This window comes from Cricetulus griseus, chromosome 4 (genome assembly GCF_003668045.3).
Source record: "Cricetulus griseus strain 17A/GY chromosome 4, alternate assembly CriGri-PICRH-1.0, whole genome shotgun sequence".
In the NCBI taxonomy this organism is placed as follows: Eukaryota; Metazoa; Chordata; class Mammalia; order Rodentia; family Cricetidae; genus Cricetulus; species Cricetulus griseus.
In genome coordinates, this window is record NC_048597.1 from 115,848,239 (window position 1) to 115,859,648 (window position 11,410).

An 11,410-nucleotide genomic window follows, 5' to 3' on the forward strand; every position below is an offset into this window, starting at 1 on the left:
TTGAAGAAGCTCCTGATGGCCAAGGTCAATCTCAGCATCAAGATAACAATGACAGGGCTGGCAAGTGGCTCAGCAGACTAAGGCTCTTGCCATCAAGCCTGGAAAATAGAACTGATCTAAAACGTGTATGGCAGAATGAGAGAACTTACTCCTATGGTTGCCCTCTGATCTTAACATATGTGTTATGGCAGGAGAGAGGGAGCGGGAGAACGAGAGAGAGGAGGTCGAGAGTAGTGGTGCATGCCCTTGAGAGGCAGAGGCAGTCATCGAGGTCAGCCTGATCTACACAGGGGGTTGGACTGGGGATGTGGCTCAATGGCAGAGTGCATGCCTAGGATTTATTAATACCTGAGTTCAATCTCAGCACCCACCCAAGGAAAACAACAACAACCTTTTTAAATCTGCAGAAATTGGGCTGTAGGTGTAGCACAGGCTAACACCAATATGAATGGAACTCCGGGTTTCAATCATCAGTAAAAGGAATAAAGAGGGGGAAAAAGTTACAGTTCTAGTTTCCAGCCCAGCTTAGTAGCTCCTTGACTCCCTGGAACGTTCACGGTGACCGGGAGAAATACAGCAGATTGGAGCCTGAGCATTCCAACCCTTCCAGAGTGCTTAGAATATGCTCAGTCGAACTAGCTTTGCGTTTCTTCTTTTGGTCCTCCTCGGCTTCCATAGTAGACCCGCCGGTCCAGACTCGGGAACTTGCGGAGTTTCCTGGGCTTCTGCGCAGCTGTTCCCGGTCGTCGTGGAAACCGATCAGCCAATCAGAGTGTGTGGCCCTCCTGGCTGACGCGGCGGGCATCTCGGCGCGCTTTGGCGGTGGGCTTCCGCGGCTCTCGGTAACGGGCAGCGATGCTGAAGGCCAAGATTCTCTTCGTGGGGCCCTGCGAGGTGAGGCCGGGTTCGGGGCTCCCAGAACTGGGGTTGCGACTTTGGGACCAGCATCCCCACTGGGGCGGCAGCTGGCCTTGACCTGGAGCCTCCAGGCCTCCGGTTCATCCCACCCAGGTAGCGGAGGGGAATGTTGAGGTACCCAGGTCTGAAGGGCAACGGGAGAGAAGGGCGCCTCGCGACTCCCCTCCGAACCTTGCCCGCAAAAGGAGTATGTCTTCGGGATGAGAAAACTAGATTTGTCAATACAGGGTCCTGGAGCAGGTGGCTGTTAATTATTAGGGAATTACTACATAGGTGATTCACACTGTACACCAAATTAAAGTCCAGATGGGCAAAAACTAAATATGCAGATAAGTTAACTGTAGAAGGAAGCTGGGCGGAGTGACGCAAACCTGTAATACTAGGACTCGAGGCAGAGGCAGGAGGATCATCACAAGTTCAAGGACAGCCTGAGCCACATAGTGAGTTCTGGGACAGCCTGAACTACAATATGAGATGCTGTCTCAAATAACAAATTTAGATAGACAGACAGAAGTTAAAGCTCAAATCTCTGGGTCCCAGCTCAGAAAGTTGGCTTGTGTTAAGTTTTGTCATTTGGTGATGACATCCTGCTATGTAGTTCAGGCTGACCTTGAACTCAAGATCCCCCTGCTTCAGCTTCCGGAGCACTGGGACTAGAGGTCTGTGTCACCATTTCCTAATACCCTGGTTATGGTTCCTGACTAGGTCTGGGAAGAATGTAGGAATTCGTATTTTGTACATTGATCCATAGACCAAACATGAGAACCACTGTACATTCATAGGTGAATATATGGCAAAGGTGTGTTTTTAATCTTAAGTTAGGAGGCTGGGGATGTAGCTGAATGGCATACAGGAGTCCCTGGGTTCAATCCTTAGCACCACATAAAACTTTCATGGTGGCACACGCCTCAGTTCCAGTATTTGGAAGGTGGAGTCAGGATGACTGGGACCTGGCCACAAGTCTGAGGCAAGCCTGGGACACATAAAACCTACCAAAAAGAATTCTAATCCTCAGTTAGGTGAGATGTTTATCATGCACAAAAGCTAGGACAGACTGAGCCACATGTGGTAGTGCAGGCCTATAACTCAGCACCTGGGAGACTAAGACAGGAGAATTGCCATGAGTCTGAGGCAGTCTGGGCTACATAGTGGTTAAGAGGCTAGCATGGAGCAGAGAAGAGGAGACAGCTTAAAGGGAATGACAGCAGAGCTGTAAAGATGGTTCGCTGATTAAGATCGAATAGTGCTCTTGCAGAGATCTTCCTTTGGTTCCCAGCACCTGTAGTTTGTTTGTTTGTTTGTTTGTTTGTTGTTGTTGTTTTCTCTTTGGGGGCCTACCACCCAGCTCCCAAATAAAAACATGGAGACTTATTCTTATGAATGCCCAACCTTGGCTTGTTTCTAGCCAACTTTTCTAACTTAAATTATCCTGTTTCTCTTCTTCTTTGCCTCTGGCTTGTTATTTTTGGTTTTGTTTTTTATTGTTTGTTTTTTTTTCTTTTTTTGAGACAGGGTTTCTAGTTTCTCTTTGTAGCTTTGGAGCCTGTCCTGTCACTCGTTCAGTAGACCAGGCTGGTCTCGAACTCAGAGATCCACCTGTCTCTGCATCCCAAGTGCTGGGATTAAAGGTGTTCACCACCAACACCTGGCTGCCTCTGGGCTTTTTAATCTTATTTTATTCTTTTTAAAAAATTTTTAAAGATTTTATTTATTATGTATACAACATTCTGCTTCCATGTATATCTGCACACCAGAAGAGGGCACCAGATCTCATAACGGATGGTTGTGAGCCACCATGTAGTTGCTGGGAATTGAACTCAGGACCTCTGGAAGAGCAGTCAGTGCTCTTAACCTCTGAGCCATCTCTCCAACTCAATCTTATTTTATTCTATATCTTTCTTTCCTTCTTACTCTCTGGCTGGCTGGTTAGCTGACCTCTAGCATCCTCCTCTCCCCCTTTTCTCAATCTTCCCAATCTTCCCCCTTTTTACATCCTTTTCTAGTCTAGATTTCTCCTCCTGTTTACTCTTTGCCTGGCAGTCCTGCCTATTCCTCTCCTGCCTAGCTATTGGCTGTTCAGCTCTTTATTAGACCTATCAGGTGTTTTATGCAGGCAAAGTAACACAGCTTCACAGAGTTAAACACATGTAACATAAAAGAATGCAACACACCGGGCTGTGGTGGAGCACACCTTTAATCCCATACTTGGGAGGCAGAGGCAGGAGGATCTCTGTGAATTCGAGACCAACCTGATCTACAAGAGCTAGTTCCAGGACAGGCTCCAAAGCCACAGAGAAACCCTGTCTTGAAAAAAAAAAAAGAATGCAACACATCTTTGAATCATTAAACAAATATTCCATAGCATAAACAAATGTAACATATCTTAAACTAATATTCCACAACAGGCACCCATGCCAGCTGGCTCACAACTGCCTGTAAGTTCCAATGCCAGGAGATCGGACAGCTCGGGCCTGTGTGGGCACAGGCACTCAACATACACAGGCACACACACAGACTGGGCACAATGGTACCTGTATTTAATTCCAGCACTGAGGAGGCAGAGATAGGTGAATCCAGCCTGATCAACATAGTGAGTCCTAGGCCAGCACAGTTGTGGTTTGGAGAAAGTTTGCAAAATATGTTACAAATCTAGGTTTGGTGTTTAACACAGTGGATGGGTAAGTGAGTTGTTGAGTGAATGGGTAGAAGAATGGATGGATGGAAGGGTAATAGGGCAGTTGAGTGGATGGATGGATGGATGGATGGATGGATGGATGGATGGACAAGCGTGAGTGTGTAGTTGAGTAGAGAGGTGGATGGATGGTGATGAATGGGTGTTGAATTATAGATGGATTAGTGGTTGGATGCATGGATAGATGGGTATGGGTGAGTGAGTAGTTGACTGGATGGATGGTTGAAAGGTGATGGGTAGTTGAGTAGAAAGGTGAATGGATGGGGAGGTGCATTGGGTGGTTTAATGGATGAGTGGATGGATGGATGGATGGATGGATGGATGGGTGGATGATGGGTGGATGGATGGATGAGTGGATGAGTGAATGGATGGATGAGTGGATGATGGGTGGATGGATGATGGGTGGATGGATGGATGGGTGGATGGATGGATGGGTGGGTGGGTGGGTGGAAACCTGATTTGGGTAGAGGGTTCAGAAAGACTGTCTTACTGTCCTTTTGACTTGTTATAGGAATTATGATTACTTACAAAATACATGAGGAGAAGTAGATTGCTGACTTTGTGACCCAGCCAGCAAGATTCACAAACCTGGGTCTTAGCATTGACCTTGATCCTCTTTGTGACCTTATATCTGTAACACACTGATTGGCTAAAGCTATGGAGAGAAGCTGGGAAGGGGTGGTGGGATACACATTTACCTGGGATTTTGTGGTTATTTGCTTTCTGGTTTTCTTTTCTCAGATAAGTTAACTTGAGTGCCAGCAGGCTGTAGGAAAGGCATACTGGGTTATCCGGTCCCTCCAGCTAGCCCAGTCCATGCTTGGAAGAGTGTGGATTGAGAAAAGAAACAGGCTATAAACAAGACATAGAGTTGGGAAGGTGCCCTGTGAATACCAGGATCAGCCCCAAGTTTATTACTCAAAGTTCTTATATACCCCCAATCAAAAGGAGAAGGTAAAAGATTTCCTTGCCAAGATACAAGGAACAAGCAAGAGTAATTACCTTCTCAATACCCAAAACAACTGGTTACCACATATTCTTAGTCAAGATGAGGTAGCCATTAGCTACACTTTAGACCAAATTTCCTGCAGTCAAGGCAAGACATACAGTAGCCACACCTTGGGCCAAACATACTTGAAGGAGTAATAATAGGCTTGAATTCTCTGACTTTATGTCAAGATGGAAGGAAGCCACTTCTTTGGGAGCCCACACTGGGACCCAACCCATGTTCTGCCTACTTCGTTAGGACAAGACAGCATCCTTCCAGACATCAAGAACTCTCTGTCCTAGAGATCTCCAGGAGTCATGGCCAGTGCTTCACCACAGCTAGTCCAGGGTCTCACTGTGTAGCCCAGGCCGGCTTGGAAACTGCATTCTTGCTGCCTCAGCCACCTGAGTGCTGGGGTTACAGGTGTGTGCCACCATACATGATTGATGAGGGCTCTATTTGCTCTTACTTTCAGAGTGGCAAAACAGTGTTGGCCAACTTTCTGACTGAATCTTCAGACATCACTGAATACAACCCAACACAAGGTGTGAGGTGAGCCTGTCCAATGTACATATCTAGAACATCCGTGAAACACCATTCATTCCCTACCTTAGGTGCTGTGCGTGGTATTCCAAAACTGCTTCCTAATAAAGGTCCTTCCTAATACAAGGTGGTGTTTGTATTTTTAGGATCCTAGAGTTTGAGAACCCACATGTCACCAGCAACAACAAAGGCACAGGCTGTGAATTTGAGCTCTGGGATTGTGGTGGTGACTCTAAGTAAGTTTTCTTTAACACAGGTCTGCTTTGACAGATGACTGACAAAAAGTAGGGTTGGGGTTGAGTGACTCAGAGGTAAAGCCAGAGGTAGAGCCCCTGCCTAGAATCCCCCAGTGAGGGGCTGGGGTGTGGCTCAGTGGTAGAGCACCTGCCTAGAATCCCCCAGTGAGGGGCTGGGGTGTGGCTCAGTGGTAGAGCAGTGGCACAGCATGTGTGAAGTTCCCAGTGCTGTAATAATAATAATAATAATAATAATAATAATAATAATAATAATAGCAACATTGAGAAGCAAGGATGCCCTACAGCTTGCTCTTGACTTCCTTTCCACCTGAAAGGTTTGAGTCCTGCTGGCCAGCCCTGATGAAGGATGCTCATGGAGTGGTGATCGTCTTCAATGCTGACATCCCAAGCCACCTAAAGGAAATCGAAATGTGGTATTCCTGCTTTGTCCAGCAGCAGTTCCTCCAAGACAGTCACTGCATGCTTGTGGCCCACCACAAACCGGGCTCTGGAGGAGACAAGGGCAGCCTGGCTTTGTGTAAGCACCCTAGACTTTCTTTTCCTGCTCATCTCCACTGTTTCAAGCATTCCTGTGTGTGTGTGTGTGTGTGTGTGTGTGTGTGTGTGTGTGTGTGTGTGTGTGTACACGTGTGTATACAAGTAGGTGTGCATGAAAGCATAGGTCTACATGTATTTGAAAACCATAGGTCAACCTTAGATCTCATTCTCAGGAAAGCCATCCACATTGGGGCTTAATCATGTTTGTGTGTCTGCCTGTGTATGCATATGCACCTCATACATACCAGGTGTTCACAGAGGCATGTATTAGCAGTGAGGTGCTTGCCTAGAATCCCCCAGTGAGAGGCTGGGGTGTGGCTCAGTGGCAGAGCCCCTGCCTAGAATCCCCCAGTGAGGGGCTGGGGTGTGGCTCAGTGGTAGAGCCCCTGCCTAGAATCCCCCAGTGAGGGGCTGGGGTGTGGCTCAGTGGTAGAGCCCCTGCCTAGAATCCACCAGTGAGGAGCTAGGAATGCAGCTCTGTGGTAGAGCTCCTGTTCAATATGCACAAGGCTCTTAGTTCCTTCTGTAGCACCACACAAAAGACAAAAGCAAGGACCTGCCAGTACCTGCTTTGGTATCTTTCCTATTGCCACCAAGGGGCAGTTTCAGTTTTATGTTTGGTTTTTAGAGAAAGGGTTTCTCTGTGTAACAGCCCTGGCTGTACTGGAACTTGCTCTGTAGACCAGGCTGGCCTCAAACTCAAAGAAATCTTTCTACCTCTGCCTCCCCAGTGCTGGGATTAAAACTGTGTGCCACCACCAATGCCATATCCTGTGTGTGAAGCAGGTTAAAACTTTTAAGAGTTCAGCATGTCACTGGGTGTGTTGGCACATTCCTGTATTCTCAGCACTGGCAAGACTGAGGAGGAGGACTGAGAGTTCTAAGCCTGCCTAGGGTACACTGCAAGATCTGCGAGGCAGCGAGGGAGAAAGAGAGAGTGAAAGGAGAAAAGTGGTATTCCAGGAGCCTGGGTTGTTACATGCTAGAAAGAGCTCCTGGTTCAACCTTGAAGCCTAATTAATTAGCCTCATTTCCCCTGTGGAGCTCCCCCCTTGAACAAGCTGAAGCTGGTGCACTCGAACCTGGAGGAAGACCCCGAGGAGGTCCGGGTGGAATTCATCAAGTATTTAAAAAGCATCATCAGCTCCTTGTCGGAGAGCAGAGACCGGGAGGAGATGCTCATCATCACCTAGTGTCCCCGTGCAGCCGCCTCTCCCCTGCCGCTGGCATCCCACCGGCTGCCGCCTCCCCCCTGCCACTGGCATCCCACCCGGCTGCTGACGCGCCCTCTCCTGGGGCTGACATCCCACCCAGCCGCTGACATCCCACCCGGCTGCCGCCTCCCCCCTGCCGCTGGCATCCCACCCAGCCGCTGGCATCCCACCCAGCCGCTGACGCGCCCTCTCCTGCTGCTGTACAAGGGTTCCGTATCTGTTAGAACGCACCAGGGAGAGTCAGGCACGCCGGCACATGCCTGTGATCCCAGCCCTTGGGAGGCTGAGGTAGGAGGAATCAGAGTTCAGGGCCAGCCTGGGCTACAGAGGGAGTCCTTATCTCAACCCCCCTCATCAAGCAACAAGGTGCCTGCCTTTCCGTCTCGGCTGTCACACCATAAACGCATCCTTCCAGCAGCCTTGTGGTGCTGTGTTTCAGGTTGAACTGTTTATTGGTGATTAATGGATGTGAAATGGCCCAGAGTGGAGAGATGATGTGATTTCTGATGTCCCTGAATGTAGAAAGGCTATGGTGTTTCTTACAGAGAACACGTGTACTAGAGCTGCTGCTTCCGGGATTAACTACACTGCTATTTGCCATAAAAGAATAAACCACAGGGGCCAGTGAGATGGCTCAGGGGTAAGAGCACTTGCTGCCAAGCCTACAACCTGAGTTCAATCCCCAGATTCCCACTTAAAGGTAGAAGGAGAGATAGGCCTCCTCCAAACCCCCCACAATGCAAACACAGTATAGAATTTTAAACAGAAATCAGGCTGGAAAGATGGGTCGGTTAAGAGATCCCTTGTTGCTCTTGCAAGGGATCTGAGTTCAGATCCCCACAGGCACACTGGGCAGCTATGCTTGTAACTCTAGCTCCAGGAGATCCAGTGCGTTCTTGTGATCCTCAAGGACACACACACACACACACACACACACACACACACACACACACACACAGACTATATTAGCTACTTTTCTGTTGCTGTGGCAACACACCATGGTTCCACAGAGATAGTAGTCCATCAAGACAGGGAGATGTGCAGCAAGCAGCAGGCGTGACACAGGGACAGGAGACAGACCAGACTGCAGACACGTCAGAGACAGACCAGACTGCAGACACGTCAGAGACAGACCAGACTGCAGACACGTCAGAGACAGACCAGACTGCAGACACGTCAGAGAGAGCAAACAGAGAACAGCACCAAAGCCCGCCTCTGTGGGCATCGCTCCTCAAGCAAGGCCACACTTCCTAAAACTCCCAACAGTGCCATCAGTTAGGAGACAGGTATTCAAAACACCTCACAAACACAAACATACACAAATAAGCCCTTTTTGAAGGGGGTGGTCAGTTGTGTGGCTCCACAGTAGAGAATGTGCTTAGTGAGGGCCTGGGGTGTGGTAGAGAAATAGGTCACTAGCTTAGCAGGTAGGAGACCTTCAGTTCCATTTCTAGAACTGAAAAGAAAGAAAACCATACAAAGTGTCTTTTTAAAGGAACACAAGGGGCTGGGAGATGGCTCAGTTGGGAGAACACTTGACTTGCAAGATGAGGATCCAAGTTGAGTCCCTGTGTAAAAACACTGGGCATTATGACAGGTACTTGTCAAATCCCAGCACTGGGAGCCAGAGACAGGCAAAACCTGTGGCTTGCTGGCTGCTAGCCTATTCTGTTTTGTGAGCTTCAAGGCAGTAGAGATCCTGCCTCAGAAATAAAGGTGTGGGCTGGTGAGATGGCTCAGTGAGATGCCACACAAGCGGATAGTGAGTACTGGATTCAGAGTCTCCAAACAGGGCAAACTGGCTGGTTGGACAAGCTGGAATCTGCCAACTCTGGGTTCAGCTGTAGTGGACTGTGATCAAAGAATATATTATTGCCTTTGGGCGTGTGCGCGCGCGCGCGCGCACACACACACACACACACACACAGAGAGAGAGAGCAAAACAGATGTGGTGCCTGAAGGACCGTTACCAAGGCTGTCCTCTAGACTTCACACCCATGTGCACACACATACACACACATACAAAGGAAGCTTGTTATCTTGGCACATGCTTATGATCACAGCTGTCAGGAAATAAGAAGCAGGAGAGTCAGGACCCCAAGTTAGCCTCAACTATGTAGCCATTTCAAGGCTAGCCTGGGCTACATAAGACCCTGGATCATTTCTAAATAACAAGCAAAACCTGCATATGTTAGGACAGGTTAACAGGATTGGGTCCCAGCATTCACTGCAGTCACCATTCTTGGTAACTTGATGGAACATTCCTAATGTTAACAAGGCTGGTGAGATGGCTCAGCGGGTGATGGCGTGTGCTGCCAAGCCCGATGGCCTGAATTTGATCAGCAGAACCCACATGGTGGCAGAAAGGAGCCAACTCCTGCAAACTGCCCTCTGATCTGCACACGTACACCCTACAGCACACTTGAAAGTGTACTTGGGCACACACACGGTCACAGAAAATAAAAATAAAATAAGCAAGAGTGTTGCCTTCATCTCTTCTCATGTTGGGGCTCCACTCTCAATACTGGAAGTCAGGAGTCCAAAACTGATACCTACTGGGTCCAAATCAAGATGTCCCCCAGGGTCATAATCACACTAGATGATCCTAGAGAGTTACTATTTGTTTTTGTTGTTTGGAGGGGAAGCAGTTAGACATCTCACTGTGCATCTCTGGGTGGCCCAGAACTCACTTTTTAAACCAGGCTAGCCATGAACTCAGATTATCTGCTTGCCTTTGCCTCCCAGTGCTGTGATCAAAGGTGTGTGCCATCACTAAGGCTGTCTCTTGCTACTGCTGGCCTCTAGTGGCCGCCTGCATTCCTGTTAGGCTGTATCACTCTTGTAGTATGAGGAGATCCAGCAAGAGAGACAGGGATAGGATTGAATCCCAGACCTCTGCTCTTCATACTGCTTTATAATCCAGTGAGTGGGGATAAGTGTCACCTCAGAGCCAAGAACTAGTGAAGCAGCTGTCACCACAGTGCTGTAATTTTCTTTTGGGCCACCAACCAGCTCCCAAATCAAGACATGGAGACTTATTAGTTATTTCTTGCTAGCTTTTACTTATAACTTAACCTGTTTGTATTCATCTACTTCTTGCCTTGAGGCTTTTAACTTTTCTTGTGTATATCTTACTTTCACTGCTTCTCGTGGCTGGCTGATGCCTGGCTCTGGCCCTGGGAGTGTTTCTTTCTCTTTTCTCTGGAGCTTAGATATCTCCTACTTATTTTCTCTGCCAGCCCTGCCCATCCGTCTCCTGCCTACCTATTGGCCATTCCTTTTTATTAGCCCAATCAGATGCCTTAGGCAGGCAAGGTGAAACAAATGCAACCCAAACACAAGTAACACATCCTTACATCATTAAACAAGTGTGGCATAGACAAAACACACCTTCACATAGTTAAATATTCTGCAGCCTAGTTAAAATAGTATTCCACAACATGGAACTTTAATTGGCCCAAAGGCCCATGGTTAGAAGCTGGGCCATCCATCGGGTACTGTTGGAAGGTGGACACTTTTGAGAGGCTGATCCTAGCAGGAGGCCTTAGGTCATAGGAAGCATGGCCTTTGAGGGCACCGTGGAATGCCAGGCTTTGTGTGCTTCTCTGTGGCCACGAAGGGGGAGATTTGCCCCACCCTCTGCTTCCACCATGGCACATCTCTTTCCACAGGCCTAAACACACAACTCACCACCAACTGAAACCTGGGAGACCATTATCCAAAAGCAACCTCTCTCTTAAAAGTTACCTTATGTATTTTGTTACAGTAACAGAAAATTGACTGCCACCACTGGGAACCACCACAGGGTGAATAAGCATCCAGTCAGAAAATGGCTTATAAGTGTCTCCAGGAAGAAGGAGCATCATGTTTCTTTGAACCAGTAAGGTGACAGGAAGGGTTCTGAAGCACAGCCCATTGCACAGAAAACCATGCCAGGCTTACATTCCTAAAACTGATCAGACAAAGCCCCTGGAGATCACTATACTCTGTGTGTTTAAGGTCAGGTAATTGCTCTAACAGTTTTTCAGGGCACAGGGCACATAAATACATGTTTTGTTAGTATGTGTATGGTGCATATACACATGGGTGCAGGTACCAAGGCTCTTGTGTACACAGAGGCAGGAGGATATCCCTTGGTCTCTGTTTTTAAAACCAAAACTAAATGGCTTGAGATGACTCTGCTATCCTTGCTGCTCTGGCAGAGGACCTGGGTTTGGTTCCCAACACCCATGTGGCAGCTTACAAACATCTGTAACTTCAG

At 48.1% G+C, this 11,410-nt stretch overlaps 1 protein-coding gene across 1 annotated transcript; it reads left to right on the top strand.

Annotated features, from left to right (window-relative positions):
• The first annotated feature begins 697 nt into the window (after nt 1-697).
• Nucleotides 698-7,822, top strand: Ift22 (intraflagellar transport 22). Its single transcript, XM_027416214.2, has 5 exons — nt 698-894; nt 5,074-5,150; nt 5,288-5,377; nt 5,713-5,915; nt 6,980-7,822. Exons 1-5 carry the CDS (start codon nt 856-858, stop codon nt 7,126-7,128), a joined length of 558 nt encoding a protein of 185 aa, XP_027272015.1. The 5' UTR covers nt 698-855; the 3' UTR covers nt 7,129-7,822.
• The last annotated feature ends 3,588 nt before the right edge of the window (nt 7,823-11,410 follow it).